The 19,291-nt window shown below is 46.2% G+C and overlaps 1 protein-coding gene across 1 annotated transcript in view; it reads right to left on the bottom strand.

Moving 5' to 3' along the window:
• Window positions 1-19,291, bottom strand: part of PLXNC1 (plexin C1) — a 160,481-nt gene that overhangs the window by 13,979 nt on the left and 127,211 nt on the right. The window contains exons 22-23 of the mRNA XM_011933948.1: window positions 14,055-14,232; window positions 11,326-11,429 (exon numbers count right to left, since the gene is read on the bottom strand). Of these exons, the coding sequence (XP_011789338.1) occupies window positions 11,326-11,429; window positions 14,055-14,232 (282 nt within the window). The remainder of the gene's footprint in view (window positions 1-11,325; window positions 11,430-14,054; window positions 14,233-19,291) is intronic.

Here is a 19,291-nt window from a genome sequence, read left to right as displayed (position 1 = left end):
TTTGGGAGGCTAGGTCATGAGGCTGGAGCCCTCATGATGGGAATAGTGCCCTTATAAGAAGAGACACCAGGGCCGGGCATGGTGCCCCACTCCTGCGATCCCGGCACTTTGGGAGGAAGAAGAGGAGGATCACTCTCAGGAGTTCTGAGACCAGCCTGGGCAACATAGGGAGACCCCTCTCTACAAAAACATATTTAAAAATTAGCTGGGCGCATTGGTGCACACCTGTAGTCCCAGCTACCTGGGAGGCTTGGGTGGAGAATCACTTGAGCCCAGAAATTCAAGGCTGCAGTGAGCCCTGACTGTGCCACTCTACTCCAGCCTGGGTGACAGAGTGAGACCTTGTCTCTAAACAGAGGAGGAAAAGGAAGAGACAGCAGAGCTTGCTGGTCCCCTCTGCTTTCCACCACACAAGGATATAAGACGATGGCTCTCAGCAAACCAGGAGGAGGGTCCTTACCGAGCTGCTAGTACTTTGCCCTGACTGTGAACTTCCGGTCTCTGGAACTATTAAGAAAGAAAGGTTTAAGCCACCCAGTCAATGGTATTCTGTTAAAGCAGCCCTAACTGACTATGACACTACTCTATTAAGAAATGCTGAAACAGGTTTTCAGAAATCGTGGTATATAAAGTTGGTGTCTAACCTATGACAGAGCCGTTTCACATGTAGGTCTTTAGTCCACAGAAATAAGTATAAATCCTGATAGGGAGCTATTTGTAATTGTCCCAGACTGGAAACAACTCAAACATCCATCATTAGAATAATTTGGGGCATATTCATACAACAGATTATAAAGCAATGAAAATGAGCAAACTACTGTTACATGCCACATGGGTAAATCTTACCATCATAATGTTGAGCAGGAGAAGCTCGACAGAAAAGAAAGTATACTGAATGATTCCATTTACATAGAGCTTGAAAACAAAAACCCAAACGGTCAAAACTATCATGTTAGATATCTGGAGAAGAGAGCAGCGGTAGTGATTAGGAAAGGCCAGAAGAGGGCTTCTATTTTTTGACATGGGTGGTAGTTTCAGGATGTGCTCACTTGGTGATAATTCATCCAGCAGTACGCTTATAATTTTTTTTTTTTTCTGTAGGTATATACAGGTTGAACATCCCTAATCTGAAAATTCAAAATATTCCAAAATCTGAAACTTTCTGGGTGCTGACATGGTGCCACAAGTGGAAAATTCCACACCTGATCTCATGATAACATGTCACAGTCAAAACCCTATAAAAACTTTGATTTGTGCACAAATTATATAAAATTACCTTCAGGCTCTGTGTATAAGGTATTTACGAAACATAAATAAATTCTGTGTTTAAACGTGGGTCCTGTCACCAAATATTTCATTATGTATATGCAAATATTCTAAAATCCAAGCAAATTCCAAAATCTGAAATACTTTTGGTTCCAAGCATTTTGGATAAGGGATATTCAACCTGTGACATTTTTTCAAAAGCTTGTAAAAATCACAAAATTTGCATATACTTTTTAATAAAAGCTTTGAAATTTAAGCATAATGTGTGGGACATGCTTAACTTTTGCTAATATTAAGTGTGCAGTTCGATGGCTATTCACATTAAATATACACTGACATAACCACCGCCTTTATCAAGATATAAAATATTGCAAGGTCGTGAAAAGTGCTCCCATTGTCCCTTCCGAGACAGTGACCACCCCATCTTCATCCAGTGGTGATTACTTTTCTGTCTTCCATCACCATTTATGAACTTTGCCTGTTCTTGGATATCACATAAATAGAATCATACAGTAGTACTGTGTCTAGATTTTGAGGGTCAATATAAGGTCTATGACATTTATTCCTGTTGCAACTACAAGTAGTTAATTCTTTATTACTATGTATTAGTTCATGTAGTATCAATATAGTACCAAAAATTGGCATACAATAAAAGGAAAGAATTACCGATACATGCTACAGCATGGATGAACTACAAAAACATGCTAAGAAGCCAGTCACAGAAGACCACATATTGTATGGTCCTATTTATATGAAATGTCTATAAAGATGGGAGCAGTAGACACGAGGGATTCTAAAAGTGGGAAGGGGGTAGGGGCAAGGGCTGGAAAACTTCCTCTTGGGTACCATGTTCACTGTCTGGGTGATGGGATCAATACACACCTCAGCATCATGCAATATACCCTTGTAGCAAACCTGCACATGTACCCACGAATCTAAAACAAAAAACAAGAATATATGAAATGTCCAAAACGGGCAAATCTATATAGATAGATTGTAGATTACTGGTTGGCTAAAGCAGGGGTGGGTGAAATAAGGAATGACTGCTAATGAATTCAAGGATTCTTTGGGAGTGATGAAAATGTTCTCAAATTAGATTGTGGCAATGGCTGCTCAATTCTATAAGTATACCTGAAACCACTGCATTGTATACTTTAAACTAATGAGCTTTATGGTAATATAAATTACATTTTGGCTGGACACAGTGGTTCATGACTGTAATCCCAGCACTTTGGGAGGCCAAGGCAGTAGGATTGCTTAATCCTAGGAGTTGAAGACCAGCCTGGGGAACTCAGATCTCCATCTCTCCCCCACCGAAACAAACAAAACAATGCTGAGCATTGTGGCACATGCCTGTAGTCCCAGCTACGGCAGGAGGATGACTTGAGCCTGGGAGATCAAGGCTACAGTGAGCCATGACTGTGCCACTGCACTCCAGCCTGGGCAACAGAGCAAGACCCTGTCTCAAAAATTATGCTTCAATAGAACTGATAAGAATTGCCACAGATTTTAAATGTATACATTTGACAAAGAAAGTCCTCTGTATATATTGCTTCTTTTGGAGTTAAAGTCAAGCGTTCTCACCTGAGACCTTTTGGGACCATGGAGACCAGGGTCAAGTGGCTCTACAGTGCTCCTCCCCCACACCCTGATGGGCACTCGCAAATCCCCAGGCGAGGAAGTGCCCTTCGAGCAGAGGACAGAGGGGGACAAAGATGCCAAGATGCTAGGGGCAGGCCTGGCTCTGTGGGAGGAGGGGCTCATTCACAAAATTACAAGACAAAGGGATGGCAAGAAGGAAGTGGGTCAGAGATCCACAAATCCCCTTCATTCTGGAGGACTGACCCTGTCACTTCTGAACCTTATCAGCTAAGTGACTCTTCCCTCCACTCTGAAGCTCCAAAGCTGTTCTCAATTCTAATATTAATTTGGACCTGGCCTTCCCAGTTTGGAAAGAGGGGAAACCTAGAATTTCTCTTCTGGCCTGATGCACACTGGTTATCAGAATGTACAAGCCCGCCTAGCAAGCACCAAAGGATTAAAACCTAATCTCCTTCAGGTTGCACCCATAGGGAGGAACACAGAGCAAGAGCCAGCCCTCAAGAGGCCCTCAAACACAGCTGTCCAGCCAGCTGTGTCCAGCCAGCTGCTAAGTTTAGTCCAGAGGCCTCCAACTGCTGGTGTGCATGATATCTTGGTGGTGGGGTGGGGGCAGCACTAGGCAGGGGCCAGCTGGGGCCATCAGGCCTCTGCAAAGTGTCTCCAGCAGGGATTCTTAACTCTTACTGAGCTCTTCGACTCTGCTCCTACTACCGAGCATCCTCTCCTTTTCCCCTTTAGCTATTGTTTGCTGGCTGATTTTTCAATTCTCCTCCATATTTGATGCAATTAAAGCAAATGCTCTATGCAGGCACCCCCTTAGCAATACTCAGACACTGAGTTTATGAGAAGCTTTGAACATAGTTACAAAATTCCTCCCCACGAAGAGCTGGATATGCTCTGTTTCTAAGCCAATAAATATCCTTTTATAAAAGGAAGCTGGTGATTCATTCTGGGTAATTGTCAAAGAATGAATCCCAAATGTCTCCCATTGAGTGTTGAGCCAATACTTCACTACTGTCAGACGCTTTGTTTTGCCAAAAGCGAGCACCCTTACTCTATAATCACAAACACCGCGGATGGGCCTTCTGATAAGGAGCGCTGCCAAAAGTTCAAATGTCTCTTCAAGAGCTGGCAACAGGCCGCTGCTGGTGCTGTGCTCAGGCATTAAGATAGCATAGACACAGCTTGTACCAAGGAAATTTTACTCTGAAATTATCTCCCAAGAGCAAGTGTAGAAGCATTTTATTAGTGGATGAGGTGTGTGTGTGTGTGTGTGCATTTCTAACTTTCACAGCTGCTCTAGAGCTGGAACATTTCCCCCATGTGACACTTTAACACGATTATAAAGACAGAAAAATAGTTTATTTACAGATGTTTGTGGGGGAAAGGTTTCCGTTTTCTTTTTAGCACAAGTCAGCTGCTGCTGAGGTAAGGAGAGAAATGCCTTTTTGAAAAGTGCCCTGGAATGCAGAGTGTTAAAAAGATGATGCCGTTTGTTCCATCTGAGGAGCTCCAAATGCTCTTCTAAGAGTGACTCATTAATCGTCCCCTAGTCCTGTGAGGCAGGGAGCATCCTCTGGGCCCCTACTTTTGGGATGAAAACCAAATTAAATCAAGGAAAGATTAATGTCACTAGCTGGATCTGCAGCAGGATTGTTTTTCCAGCCCAGAGCAGAACTGGTACGCACGGCAATTTCAAATTAAATTCCTTCCAGTCTCACAGTGTTCTAAGATTCGATGTGACAAAAGGCGATTCCCCTCCAATCATCAATGGAGGGGAATTGGGGCCACCCCACGTTAGAAGTGTCAGAGATGGACTGTAGACTTTCCCATCATTAGAATGAGGAGTTGTAACCACTCAGGGAGAAACAGACCCATATCAACAACTTTAAAGTCATTTCTAAAATAAATAGGAGCTACACATCTTCCAAACCATTTGCAAGTGAAGGTAAGATTTCTTTATAAGATACCATGTTTACGGCATAACTTAGAATTCCATGAAAAGAGATTTTCTAGAAATGTAAGGTTGAACTTATGTTTAACCTTATGAAACTACTACTTTTGTAGGTAAATATGGTCACCTATTGGCAATTTCATATGGCTTCGCCTAAGAGAAATGCTAGCATTGTAGCTATAAATTTTATGAAAAATTATGAATACGTTCTGAATATTGTGATAATTTAAAGAAAAAAAATCTAAAAACATGATAATCAAATTACCACACAGAAACTCTGACTGAAATCTCTCATTCCTGAAATCACCTTTTCTGCTGAAACAATATTATGTGAAAACAGAATTCTATTCCACATCCTGTCCCAGCAGCCACACGCCAAGACTGCTCTCCCTCCGTCAATATCGTCTTCTCCCTCAGCTCTTCTCACTGACGCCCCAAGGCTGGAAACTGATGAAAACAAAATCTTGTTTCTCAGGGCTTGAGGGATAGCCTTGCCGAGTCCTTCAGCACAGGGGTTCACCAGTGCATTGGAAGGGGCCATCAGAACGTCCTCCACAGGCTGGTTCTGGACACCCAGGGGAGGGCTTACAGGATGCTGGAAACCAGAGTAAATGCCACAGGGCTCCTGCTTCTGTCTTGTTTACTTGAAATTAACCTTCAGGCCACTAGCCAGCTCCCTCTGCGGACTATTAGTGATAACCCTAAGACTGTCTTCCTCCTGAGGGAGTTGGGCCGCCAAGAATGTGTGGGAAACTGCGAAACCCTGAACACTTAAGACTCAAGAGTGATCCCGTTGGGTTGGGGTTGTCGGAGCCCAGATGCCTGAGAGAGGCCTCCCTTTGGATGAAAGTAACTGTCATCTTCACAGACTGCTGGCCAAAAAGAGGATTAAAGTAGAAGTAGGGAAGCATTTTGATAAACTCACAGACATGAGATTCGCCCTGGGATTTTAAGAGAAGTTACCCTTTATGAATTGGACATCAGAGAATGTAACTACCAGGATTTCTCCTCAATCAGGCCCAGCTCTCTAGCCAGGCTGCCTCGGAGGTTAGGAGCACGGGCTGAAAGCCTGGATTTGGGGAAGGTATCCCTCAGGCCCTGCACAGAGCCCCAGTCTCTAGAGTGCTTATTCTGCTTTCAGCCTTGAGGCATCAGTGAAGGAGCTCTATGATTCTGGCCAAGTTTCTTAGCCTTCCTGGGCCTCAGAATGGCGCTGATAGTATTCACCTCATGGAGTGGTAAAGAAGATGGAAAGAGCTGCTATTGGTCAAAGCCCTAGAATAGTGCCCAGCACACGAGAAGCATTATACGTGTTTGTTAAATGAATATCTAAAGACGTTCACACTGCAGCAGACCTTTAGTGATTGTCCAGTCCCTTGTAGTGTCACAGATGATGGACTTGACTAGAAGGATTGCTGACCTTACTTAACAGACCCTTTGGGACATTCCTATGAGTTTTAAATATCTTTTGAATTACAAATTTGTTAGCAGTGACCACTTCTGCATTAGTACACATCTGTTAACGACACCAGGTAAACAACTCTTCTGCCTCTCAAAACCTTGCAGCTCAGAACTAGAAGTGTGATCTTTAGAGAAAACTTCCTGCCCAATGCCTGTCCTGCACACTCACCACTACTCCACAGCAGGGTGCAGGTGCGATAACTCGGCCCAGCCAAAGGTCACAGCAGGGTGCAGCGAGTGAGATAAAGAAGGCTGGACCCCAGAGAAACCACCCTGCCACAGTCACAGGCGACGAGCATGCCCCACTCCCTGAACATGCAGGTGCACGTGCCCCAGACCCTGTTGGCACCAGAGCAAAGCACAGTCCCCTTCATAGTCGACGCACACAGAATGACATCCAGTTAAGGAAGCGCGCTGGGAGGGTTTAATTATAGGGGAGAAAGACTCCTCTGGCTTCATGTGTAAAGACACGCTTAACCCTTTGTCTGCACATGACAGAATGACACGAGCAGAAATGCACCCTCCTCTGTGTTCATCAGATGGAAAATGGGAGTAAGGCAAGCACCTGCCTCCCAGGGTTTTTGTGGACATTAATTGAGCTAATACGCGTGAGCAGTGCCAGGCACTGGCTGCCATGGTTATCGTCACGGAAAGCAATTCCACAGTGCTGGGGGTTGCCAAGGGTGTCAGCCAGTAGGTGACAGGGCCCTGCCAGCAATGTGGGGCTCTCGGGGCTGCATCTAGTCCATGAGATGCTATATTTTTGTCGTGCCCTCAGATCCCCTCTAGAAACCTGTTCCTCAAATGTGCTGAGAGTAAATCATTCAGAGGAGACCAGCTACACTGTGTTTGCCCTAAGGACAGACAAGGAAAGAAGAAACAGGCTGGCTCTCCAACAGCAGGGACTTTGTTTAGATAGTAGGAGGAACTGGCCATCACTACACATTAACTTTAAACTCTAACTAATTTGGACTAATTGGAGGGAGGTGAGTCTGATTCACTTAAAACTCCGAATTAGACCCTATTTTTAAATGAAAAAAAATTTTTTTTTTTTGCTTTTAAGCACATACAGTGACTCAAACTAGGGTACTTTAGTAAGTGAATAAGACTGATAATTAGCATCTTGTCTCTTTGGAGGGAAATGCTAGTGCTCAAGAGAAAATTTTTTATTTAACGAAAGGGTAAAAGCAAACTTCAGCCCAGCCCTGTCAAATTACTCCCAAATTTTGAGTCTGCGGAGGCGCTGCTTAATCAAGTATAGATGTAGGTGGCTGAGGGTGGTGGGGGATGATTTTCTCCAAGCAGGTTTTAAAAAACGGGGCTTTTGAGATGGTCCAGGCATAGAGAACACAGAGCCTAGTGACCTCCCGTTTCCTTCAGGCTCTCTGGTTTATTTGCCTTATGGCTTAGCTTTTTAAACATAAGGAGAATCCTTTAAGCCCTCATGTCCTAGGCCTGTCATTTATTACCACCATGCAGCAACACTGGGGTATGAGGCCAATAAATCATTTGGACGGGAAGTGACTACAGGCCGGATTAATTTCATTATCATCCTTAAGCAGATAGGTGTCTAGCACGGCCGATGTCTGCAGTGAAGACCGATGTTCTATCTCTCCTGACAGGCTTTCCCCCTTGCCTTGCAGACAGCTGTGGTGGTTCTTCATTCTCCCTGCTGGAGAGACTCGTCCTGCCTCCTCCTATTAATGGCAGTGAGTAGCCCCATCCCCTGCCTCTGCGGCCCACCCCATGCCCCACAGTGGCTGAGGGATGCTGAGAGGCCTGGCGGGAGGCACAGCTGAGCAAGCCAAGAACTCCAGTCAGCAGCACCAGAGGAGGGCCTTGGAGGCTGTGTCCCCTCCAAACTCGCCAAGACAAGCCTGCCACCCAGACACAGGGGGAGGTGCTGGCCTGCAGGTCTGGAACCCTGAACTGATGCCATGATAAGCACTTCCACCCAGCAGGGCAGCACCTCTGACTCTGACCTCCTCCTGGCCATTACCTTCCCTCTGGGTCTGTGTTTTTCCAAACACAGCCAAAGATGCCCCTTATTCCTGAGCCCAAGAATACACACTTTTAGAAAACTCCCTGGGGAGTTTTATGAATTCCAAAAGCTAAGAACAACTGTTCTTGGCAAGATGATTCCAGGGTTGGCAAGTCTGAGCTATAGGAGAGTGAGCACAGGAGCAGGTTGCTAGCCTGCGACTTTCTCTGCTAGACTCCCTCTAGCAATGCTGCAGGGGCAGCACCTCCTTAGTCATCACCCAACATAACCACTTCCAAACTGGGTGACCCACTCAGCCAAAAAGCCCAAGGATGGGTGTTCTCTATCCCTGGCCATTGTCTAAGAAGCTCTGCTCAGGAACAGTCTCTCTCCTTCCTGGATGAGGGGAGAACCTGACAGAGTCCTAGGTCCTTCCTGGTGCAGACCTGTCTCCCTGGGACTGTACAGCTGTGAAAAACGGGGGGTGCCTACCCTCCCAGTGTGCTGGGAAGCTGCTCCTCCTCCTGTCTTCTCCATCTCTAGGAAAGCACCTGCCTCCAGGCATCTGCACAGTCATCCCCAACTGACATCCTTGGCCCCACGCACCCTCGTCCTACTATCCCTCCCATCCACGTGACTGTGGTGTGTGTCCTCCTCCTGAGCATCCGATTCCATTTGTGTGTCCGTGTCTGTCCAGAGCCACTGCATTATTGCTGGACAGCACCAATCCCCACCAGAAATCCACAGCTTCTTATGGGGCTCCCTATTTCCAGGTTTGCACCCCTTCTATCTACATCTCACACACAGCCCCAATCATTTTCTGAAACAATAACCTCCCTGCTTCAGGACCTCCCATGGCTTCGCACTGTTCTTGGGATAAGACTCAGAACTCTTGAAGAGGCTGCTCCCATCTGTGTGATCTGCATCTTCCCTGCTTGCCTCCCTGCCCCTACATCTTGTAAGAGGCCACAACACAGACTGGTTTAGCCACGGACCCTACAGCTAACTATCCAGGCCCGAATCTGGCCCTGCCACTGACTAGCTGTTACCAGACCTCCCGAGCCTCACCGTTCCCATCTATAAAGTGGGGTTAATAATAGGACTCATAGAACTGTTATAGGATAGAATGGGGCGAAATACTGAAACCGCCATTGCAAGACTATAACAGTGAAAGACATCTGAAAGGTGAACAGTGAACGGCATCTGAAAAACACCTTTCAGATGCCGTTCACTGTTACAAGACAGTGAAGCAGATGTGTTAGAAGACAGTGAAGAGATTTGACCTAACCAACTCCATCTTGCGTCTAACCTCCAAGCTGCCCTTGCTTATCCCTGGGTGTAGACTGAACTTTGGGAGGAACTTACAGTTTAACACAAAGACAATGACAGCCCTTTTCCAAAACCACCTTCTTGCCTGGGGATTAGACTGCCTTTATAGGACTAACAAATTAGCCACAAGATTGGGATTATGGTTTAGGAATCATGCAGCTGGAGGCTGTAAGATTCTGACTCTCCCCAGATTGCTCCTGGGGATAAAATCACTATTGTAAAACCTAAGACCAGTGCTTGAGATATTTTGCAGACCCTGCTTTTTTTTTTTTTTTTGAGATGTAGTCTTGCTTGCTCTGTCGCACAGGCTGGAGTGCTGTGGCACCCTCTCAGCTCACTGCAACCTCCGCCTCCCAGGTTCAACAATTCTCCTGCCTCAGCCTCCCAAGTACCTGGGATTACAGGCGTGCACCACCATGCCCGGCTAATTTTTTGTAATTTTAGAGATAGGGTTTTACCATGTCGGCCAGGCTTATCTCAAACTCCTGACCTCAAGTGATCTGCCCACCTTGGCCTCTCAAAGTGCTGGGATTATAGGCGTGGGCCACCATGCCTGGCCCACGCTCAGGGAGACTGATTTGAGTAATAAAACTCCCATCTTCCACACAGCCGAATTACTTTATCTCAATTCCTGTCTTGATAAATCAGCTCTGTCTAGGCAATGGGCAAGATGAACCCATTGGGCAGTTACATTACAGGGACATGCTGGAAACAGTACCTGGTGTGGTGTTAAGTACTTCATAAGCACTGGCTATAATCAGCTGTCACTGCCCTCCTTCCCCCTCGCCATTGCCCCTCTCAAGTTTTGGCTAGTCTAACACGCGTGCTCTCCCTTCCTTGCTGGATGTGCCTGCACCCTAGCTCAGTCTGGCTAAATTCTCCTCATTGTTTAGGTCTCAGCCCAGTCCTAACCTCCTCCAGGAAGCCTCTTGGATTCTCCAAGCCACATAGCACTGTTACACACAAGGTGTTGCCTCTTTACTTGTTTCTCCCTCCTTTTCTAAACCCCTTCCCCAGGGCTGCAGGCTCTGTGAGGGCAGGGACCTGGTCTTTGCTCCTCTCCCATGCAGCCCCAGCTCTTTTCACAGAGTGGATATTCAACAAAGATTCAGATAATACTGCTAAACAAGTGAACCCCAGTACCCCAGTGTGTTCAGGAACCTTCCCTGCCTCCTTTCTCATTATGTGCAGGTTTCTCTGGCACTCAGATCTCTGAGAAGTCACGTGCACCCCTCACCTCGGCACTCACCCAGTATGTGGGTTAAGAGGCCAAAGGAAGTATCGCTCAATATTGCAAACAAACAGGAAATTTAGAACTTCTTCAGGAAGAAAGGACCTACACAAAAGGTCACAAGGCCTACTGTGAATGTTGTGGAGGGAGGCGAGGCTTGGGACTTCCAGGGCTTTGTTTAGCATCAGCACACTTGGCACCCAGTGGAGGCTAAAGGATAACTCTTCTCTGGCTTTCCTAGGCACGTGCTGAACCTCTGGGTGGAGAGAGTTCAGGAGATAGGAAAATCATAGCCTTCTGAGAAGGGAACACCAAGTACACTGTGAGAGCCCTTCATGGGCTTGTCTGCACAAGCAACGGAAGAAAACTTCAACCCCAGACACAATTGATCTGCAAGTTATTCCAGGAAATGGGTGGGAGTCCTGGATGTTTTAAAAGAATGTTCATGGGACTAGGATTGGGGATGAGGAAGGAGACACGGGGGTCAAGTCTTGCTGTTACCTCATAGTGGCCAATGGTGTTTAGCTTGGTGATTCCATCTTCAAGAATCACAGAGGAACTGTCGATGTCCAGCAGTTCTTTCTGTCGTGTGCCCACTTGAAGCTCTGAAAAAGAGCATTTTGTTCCTTTTTAGAGTTTTAAAATGCTACCACTTTCACATATTTACGGATAACTAAAACTTGAATAAAGTGGTAAATCTTTGTTTGAAGGTGTAGAGATGTATCAGCCAGACTAGTAGCCTGAGTTCTGAGTTCTGTTGTTTGTTTGTTTGTTTGTTTAGGGCTGTGATGTTTCAAACCACTTTTTCCCTGATAAGCCTGGAAGTAAAGCCACTGAAGACAAAATAATGCATTCTATGAGGGACTAAGCTCTTCAACAAAAATTCCAGAAGCAAATCTGTATATGTTCACACTTGTGTGCCCACATTCACAAAGAGAGGCATGATACGAACCATCTCTGTAGGCTCCTGTTTGGGGTGGAGGGGGAGGCATCAGTGTGCGAACGTCCCAGCACCACAGGGTGCAGACTCTCTGGCCAAGGCTACCAACCTATGCCTAGGTCAGAATGTGGTGCACAAATGTGATTTTTCTTTTTTTGGAACCTGCATGGTGTTTATTATTTTAGTTTCAACTCAGTGCCAACATTTAAAGATTAAAAGATTGCACATAGGCTGGATGTAGCAGCTCAGGCCTGTAATCCCAATACTTTGGGAGGCTGAGGCAGGGGGATTGAGGCTAGGAGTTCAAGACCAGCCTAGGCAACATAGTGAGACCCTGTCTCTATAAATTTTTTTTAAAAGTTTTTAAGTTGCATATAAAAAACTGGATATCTGATTTCTTAAAAAAAAAAAAAATCGAACAGTCTAACAACACAATCTGCAGTCCACATGGCAATCACTGAAGCAAATGGCACTGTTCCCTTGGATGGCGAGTCCTTTCCCATTCAGTCAAGCTCCACTGCTTTCTGTAGTCCCAGGTGGCTGACACTCCTTATGTATTTTCTGCCCCTTTGGGCATCTGCGTTTTTGAGCCTCTGCTGTAAGAGCTCCAAGCATAGCTGCTTCTGGTGTTGGATTTCTTTTTTTTTTTTTTTGGAGACAGGGTCTCCCTCCATTGCCTAGGCTGGAGTACAGTGGCGCAACCTGGGCTCACTGCAACCTCTGCCTCCCGGGTTCGAGCAATTCTTCTGCCTCAGCCTCCCGAGTAGCTGGGACTACAGGTGTGCACCACCATGCCTGGCTAATTTTTGTATTTGTAGTAGAGACGGGGTTTTACCATGTTGGCCAGACTGGTCTTGAACTCCTGACTTCAGGTGATCTGCCTGCCTTGGCCTCTCAAAGTGCTGGGATTACAGGCATGAGCCACCGTGTCCCGCCTGGTGTTGGATTTCAATACAGTTGATGGCTTTGCCTCAGAAATCAGCCCTGGAGGTAGTCTGGGAAATCAGCAGGCATGCAAAAGCCTGACACGGCGGACAGGCTGTGTCCCGAGGCTCCCTGTTTGCTCTGCTCCTTGCCTTCCTACTTTAGGAGGCAAGGGACACCCAAACTCAGGAAAAGAGTAAGGATGCTACTACCTGCTCATCAGCGGCAGGACCAAGACTGTTGGGCGGGGTATGCCCATGTCTTTTGTAGTGAGAGCCACACATTTGCAAGATGTATGCTCAGGGCAAGGAAGTTGGGGGTCTGGGGTCGGGGTCATGGTTTCCTGGCTGGGGCTCCCCCTTTGATCCTGTATCTAACCAAATGAGCTAAAATGGTCCTCAAGCGGCTCAACAGTCACCCACGGAAGGAAGCAGAAGAGGGGTGCCTTAGCAGCCCTACTTTCTTTAAAGCCAGATCACCAGGTTGCCTCACATTTGCATGGTCTCAAACTTCCAAGACCCTGCCTCAAAGCTTTCTCAATGGCCTTTTAGCAGGGGGCTGGACTGGGAGGGCCGAGTGGGAGGATTTTAATTGTCTGCTTAGTCAAGGCCTATAACTGTACATCAAGGGGAGGTGAACCTCGTTACACTGTCTGTCACCACCATGATTTTAATTCTTCGTTTCTGTCCCATTATTTGCTATAAAATCCCACGACAGTCGCCTGGGAGGACTGCACGGAGCTCAACTTTAAAATGTTGTTGAACATTTGAGTGAAGTGGGGCCCTGTTAGCTTGCTCACGCATATGCTCTCCTTTGCAGTATACCAATAGAGCCCGAAAATGAATTCATAGCAGATGCTGCTGCACACTGGGGGAGGACGGAGCATATACTTAATACAGGATGCGATTAGCAGAGGAAGATGACCTTTCTAGCAGGCTGGAGTTAACACCCAGAGTCTGAGCCACCCACTAATGACACGCTCAGTATCACAACAAACAAATCAAATGCCAATGTGAAATGCAACACACGCAGAGGGCACCGTGTTGACACCTTTCTGTACTTCGTGATGCAAGGTGATTCCGTGCGGGCTCAGGGTCTGCAATCTCATGAATCTGATTTACAGACGTAATATTTAAAAACAACAACAACAACAAACCCCGCCATCTTTTAAGAACTGTGCTTCCTTCGAAGAATCAGGATGCCCATGAGAGAGCAAAGCAGTCTCTTGGCCCCTAGACATGCCCTCTAGGAACAATCTGGCTGTGTAAGTGTCACTGAATGGAAGCTGGTGGGGGTAGGGAGGGAGGGCGGGCAGGGAGGGAGACTTATCAGGACCCGGGACCACAGAGCTCCCGCACTGCCTTACCAAGACCAATTTCATTAAGCTGAAGTCCATAAGGAGAACCATTTTTGCTTAAGAATGCTTGGAAAATCTTTTCTTTGGCTTGGCCTATGGTGTCACAGTCGAGAACATTGACTGAAATATTCCGACAGACATCTGCACTCTCGTTTTCCGGGATTTTTTCAAAGACGACGTTTAACGCCTGCAAGAATACAAACAGATTTCCAAGTCTATTAGATAATTGCAATCTGAAAGGCATTTCATAAAAGACACAAACCTTGGCAAGTCCCACTAATACCTCTGACGGCACATTAGCAAACACTGTATTGCATTATACTACTTTCATCTTTTCTCCATAATCCATTCTTTTCAGGGATAATGGAAAGGAAAACAGAAAGTTAAAACTCTCATTATAGAGCAAGCATTGAATAAATATATCTGAGAGTAAAATATATATATATATACACACACACACATAAATAGTCTAAAAATGGTAATTTGGTGATTTCTAATTTCATCCTCAAAAGAAAAAGAAAAAAAGAATTGGAAGGGTTCCACAGTAGATGAGGCAGATTGGTGATTATCTTTGTTATTAACAGGACCACAGAGTCCCAGAAGTGAAGTTCTAGGTGACAGGAAAGGTTATGAGGCCCCCATATTGACCACATCAAAGAGATCGCTTTTTTTTTTTTTTGAGATGGAGTCTTGCTCTGTCACCCAGGCTGGAGTGCAATAGTGCCATCTCGGCTCACTGCAACCTCCGCCTCCCGGGTTCAAGCAATTCTCCGGCCTCAGCCTCCCAAGTAGCTGAGATTACAGGCACATGCCACCATGCCTGGCTAATTTTTGTATTTTTTCAGTAGAGATGGGGTTTCACCATGTTGGCCAGGCTGGTCTCAAACTCTTGACCTTGTGATCTGGCCACCTCAGCCTCCCAAAGTGCTAGGATTACAGGTGTGAGCCACTGTGCCCAGCCCACAGAGGTCACTTTTTAAATATGCAGCATTAATTACAGGAATACTCATCTACTCCGCCACTCTCAACATCCTCAGTCAGATGGTTTCCCCAGGCCTCATTAAAGCACTGAGATCCCCACCCCATACTATGATTCTTGCATTAATTACTTTACATTTCAGCACTATTACTTAACGTTTTGTCAGTTAACATTCTCCCACTGCAGCAAAACTTCAGAATCAGACTAATGGGGGAAGTAAGGCCTTTGTGCACATGTGAAAACACAGAACTAGGGAATATTTCAAAATGAACTGAAAAGCAATTCCAAGTTTACTTTGTCTAAGAACAAATAGATCTAAAACAACCAAGTTTTACCTGATACGTACCCTCACAGGAATTGATTCAGGGGAGAGCTAAGAATATTTTGCAAATAGCATAACATAGCAGTTTAGATTCTAATGCACCTTGGTAATCACAAAGTCAGAAAGGCTTCAGTATGGTGTGAAATGCACAATTATTTAATGTTTTGAACCTGGCTTAATAAGGGAATGTAAAATGATCAAGTAATGGGAATTTTTGTTTGTTTGTTTTGTTTTGTTTTGTTTTAAGGAGGAGACAGTTTAACAGGCAAGAAGGAAGGGAGAAGACAGAAGAAAGATGCTCCCTCATACAGAGACAGAGGGAGGGGGGCTCCAAGTCCTGTGGACACCAGCCAGGTATATATGCAGAGGCTGGAGGAGGCAATGTCTGATTTGCATAGAGCTCAGGGGAGAGATGAAAACACAAATAATATGGAAGATGGGAACCCTCAGGCCTACCTCAACTTAAAAATGGGTGTAATAACAGTACCAGCCTTCTAGCATTGTTACGGAGATTAAATGTGATCATGCATTCAAGGGCTTAGCACAGGGCCAGGCTGCTGGGAAAGGCTTGATGATAATATCGGTAATAAAACCTGTTACAATTATTATTGTTGGTATTAGTATGCACTCATTTGCACACAGATTCAGCCCACATTGAACAGCTAGGACGCCCACTCCACGCTCAGTATCTCCAAGAAGGAGGCTGCCAGCAATGAACCCAGTGGAACCCAGTGGACTCCTGGCTTTCATCCCAGCCCACCGCAAGCCAGCTGGGTGACCTCGGAGCCCATCCCTAACCAGCTGGGTAACCTCTCTGTATCTTGCTTTCTCATCTGCAAAGAGGGCATAACAGCAGTAACTGCATAGCTCTTAGAACAGCGTCTGGCATGTGAGCCCGTGACTTACGGACCACTGACGTGGATGTGGGGCTTCTGAAATTTCAGGAGGTTCTCAGGGGTGTATCTTCCCTTTAATGCAGCTATGGTCTGAATATTGATGTCCCCCTAAATCCAGATATTGAAATCCTAACTCCCAATGTGATGGTACTTGGAGGTGGGGCCTTTGGAGGGGATTAGATCATGAGGGCAGAGTCCTCATAAATGGGATTAGTGCCCTTATAAGAGAGGCCCCAGAGAGCTGCCCTGCCCTTTCCGCCATGCGAGGAACCAGCAGGAAGGCACCATCATGAGAAAGGGGCTCTCACAGGACACCAGCTCCTGCTCTTGGACTTCTCCGCCTCCAGAACTGTGAGAAATAAGTTTCTATTATTTATAAGCCACCCAGTTTATGGTGGTTATAAAGAGCTGAGACAAACACCACTAAATCTTGCCCTTATAATCCTGTTGATAATTATGCAAGAGTAAATTTTGTTCTGGTCTCAACCAAATGATTAAAACTCCAAATCGGTGGAATCTGAACTCTGAGGTTAGCTGGTGATCTCTGTCTGGCCTGTATGAGTTTCCCTCCTACAACAGAGTCACTCCCTTGCCTGCTCTCAGAGAACGTTTGTGTTCTGGGCCAGCCACCCACTAGGAAGGGATTCAAAGGCCTGTCTGCTCACAAACAAGAAACAAAAAATACCAGACAGGAGAGAAGGCAGGGAGCTGGTGGGCAGAGTATCTGGAAGGAACCAACAGTGAAGCCTCACACCCAAGCCCTCTCCTCGCCTCCCGTTTCTAGAGATGTTCCTGGGGCCTCTGGGACCAGATGCTCTGCCAAACACGTTTCAAGGCCTATTTCTCTGAACCCTCCCAACATTCTGGTGCAGGAGGTTGTATTATTATTGCCATCCCTGTTGTAGAGTGAGGGAACTGAGGCACGGAGGGGCTGAGTAACTTGCTCCAGGAACAGCTCACCAGTGGCAGAGCCAGGAATTGAAGCCAGATTTGCCTAACTGCAGAACTGGTGCCACAAACCCCTCAGCTGTGCCGTCCCCGCTTTACCACCCATTCTCCCTCCCTCCTCCTGGTTCCACCTACAGCCCAGGAGCCCTCCTGACCCTCCAGAAACCCTGGCTTAGCCCAGGCTGTAAGCAATGTCCTAAGCTACATTCCCCACACCAGTGGGAGGGGTGGGTGTGAAGGGGTCAATGCCGGTCCCACCACCTATGGTCTTGTTGGGGTCTTGCCTTATTTCTCTACCAGGTGATCTTCTCATGGTGGGGGTGACTGCAGTTAAGCGACTTCACAGGTGTTTCTAAAGAGAAAGATGAATGGGAGGCACCTTTTAATCAGAGCTTCAGCAATCCCAGCTTGTTTAATAGTTTTATAAATATTTGTGAAACAGCATTCTATTACTACCTAAAGGGCACTATTGTCTTCAACAAAAACACCTTTTTATAGGCAATAAATGTTCTTTTTAAAAACATCACCAAAAGGAAAAAAAAACCCTTACTGGATGTCAAATAATGTAAATCTGCCACTGCCTCCACAGCTAGATGGGTGGAAAAGAGATAAAATGGCATTTTACAGAGTCCACAGGGAATTCTGAGAGTAAATTCAGACACAAATTGATTTGTGTTCATTTTTTATGCTGCTAACACTTAGTGCTCAAACAGCAGTTTCCTAAGGCGCAAGTACAGTCAAGGCCCTTGGCATCGGCCTCTTAACACCTCCACCCCCAGGCTGGGAAAGCGCACGTGGGCCTCTGCTCTGTGATGGGGAGCAGATGCCTGTGCCATGTCAGACAGCGTGACATCACAGCGTCTGCCCTCAGCCACTGTACCCCATCAGGGGAGATACCTCGATGGAAGTGCCATCTCTCCAGCTCCCACACTCCCACCAAAGCCCATTTAACCAGCATGTTCTCCTGCCCTATTTGGTATTAGGGCTGGGATGTCAGAGAGACGTTATGACATGGTCCTTGTTCTCAGCTAATTCGCAATAAATTTCAGAGACAAAAGCATCATCTGTGGGACAACAGTCACCCATCAGTGACTATCACCCTCAGCGAGTGTCCACAGACGACTCTGAGTAGGGAGGACAGCAGGGGTCAGGGCCCTGAGTTCCAGGCCCAGCACCAGGCCACCTGGACCCTCCCATTCTCTGCTGCTCACCAGCTGAGGGAATGTAGGGAAGTCATCTAACTTCGCTGAGCCTTAAAATCCTCATTGTTCCTATCTCAAAGGAGTGACAGGATCACTAAATAATGACATATAATAATAGCAAATTAAGGAGTGCTTTATAGGTGCCAGACACTGTTTTAAATGACGTGTATATATTTGTATATATAAATCTCAGGAACAACCCTGTGAGGTAGAATCTTTTACTCATCCCCTTGTGGCAGATGAGAAACTGAGGCACAGAGAAGTTAAATGGCACAAGGTCATCCAGCAAGAAAATGGTAGAACCGGGTACTCTAGCTTCATGTTCTTAAATACTTAGTGATCCTGCCTTTTGAAGTACAAGAATGTTTTATAAAGTAAGCATGGTCCAAATCCATGGGATGGCATCATACCCAGAAAATACCCATGAAAGGCTAAAGAGCTGTGAAATGTACACTGGTCCCTTCCCCAGAAATCTGCCCTCTGTTTACAGGAACCGCCCTGCCTCTTCCTATTTCCTTGGCAGGAAAGCATCAGTAAGCTGCGGCAGCAGATCCGGTTTGTTGTCCAACCAACAGCCATCCCTCCTCTGCTAACAAAGGCCAGGTCTGCACAGCGGTGGGTCCAGCCTGGGTTGGGAGGCATGATCGGCAGCAACTCCCTTCTCTTTCACCAGGGCTGGTCATGTAACCCAGCTCTGGCCAACACATAAAAGCAAGGGTTTTCTCTCTTTTTTAATAGACAGGGTCTCACTCTGTTGCCCAGGCTGAAGTGCGGTGGTGTGATCATGGCTTACCACAGCCTCAACCTTCCAGGCTCAAGCAATCCTCCCACCTCAGCCTTCCACGTAGCAGAGACTGCTTGACTAATTTTTAATTTTTTTTTTTTTTTTTTTTTTTAGA

The sequence above is a fragment of the Colobus angolensis genome, unplaced genomic scaffold (assembly GCF_000951035.1).
Source record: "Colobus angolensis palliatus isolate OR3802 unplaced genomic scaffold, Cang.pa_1.0 Scaffold10, whole genome shotgun sequence".
NCBI lineage: Eukaryota > Metazoa > Chordata > Mammalia > Primates > Cercopithecidae > Colobus > Colobus angolensis.
This window is presented reverse-complemented; position numbering and strand designations above follow the sequence as displayed.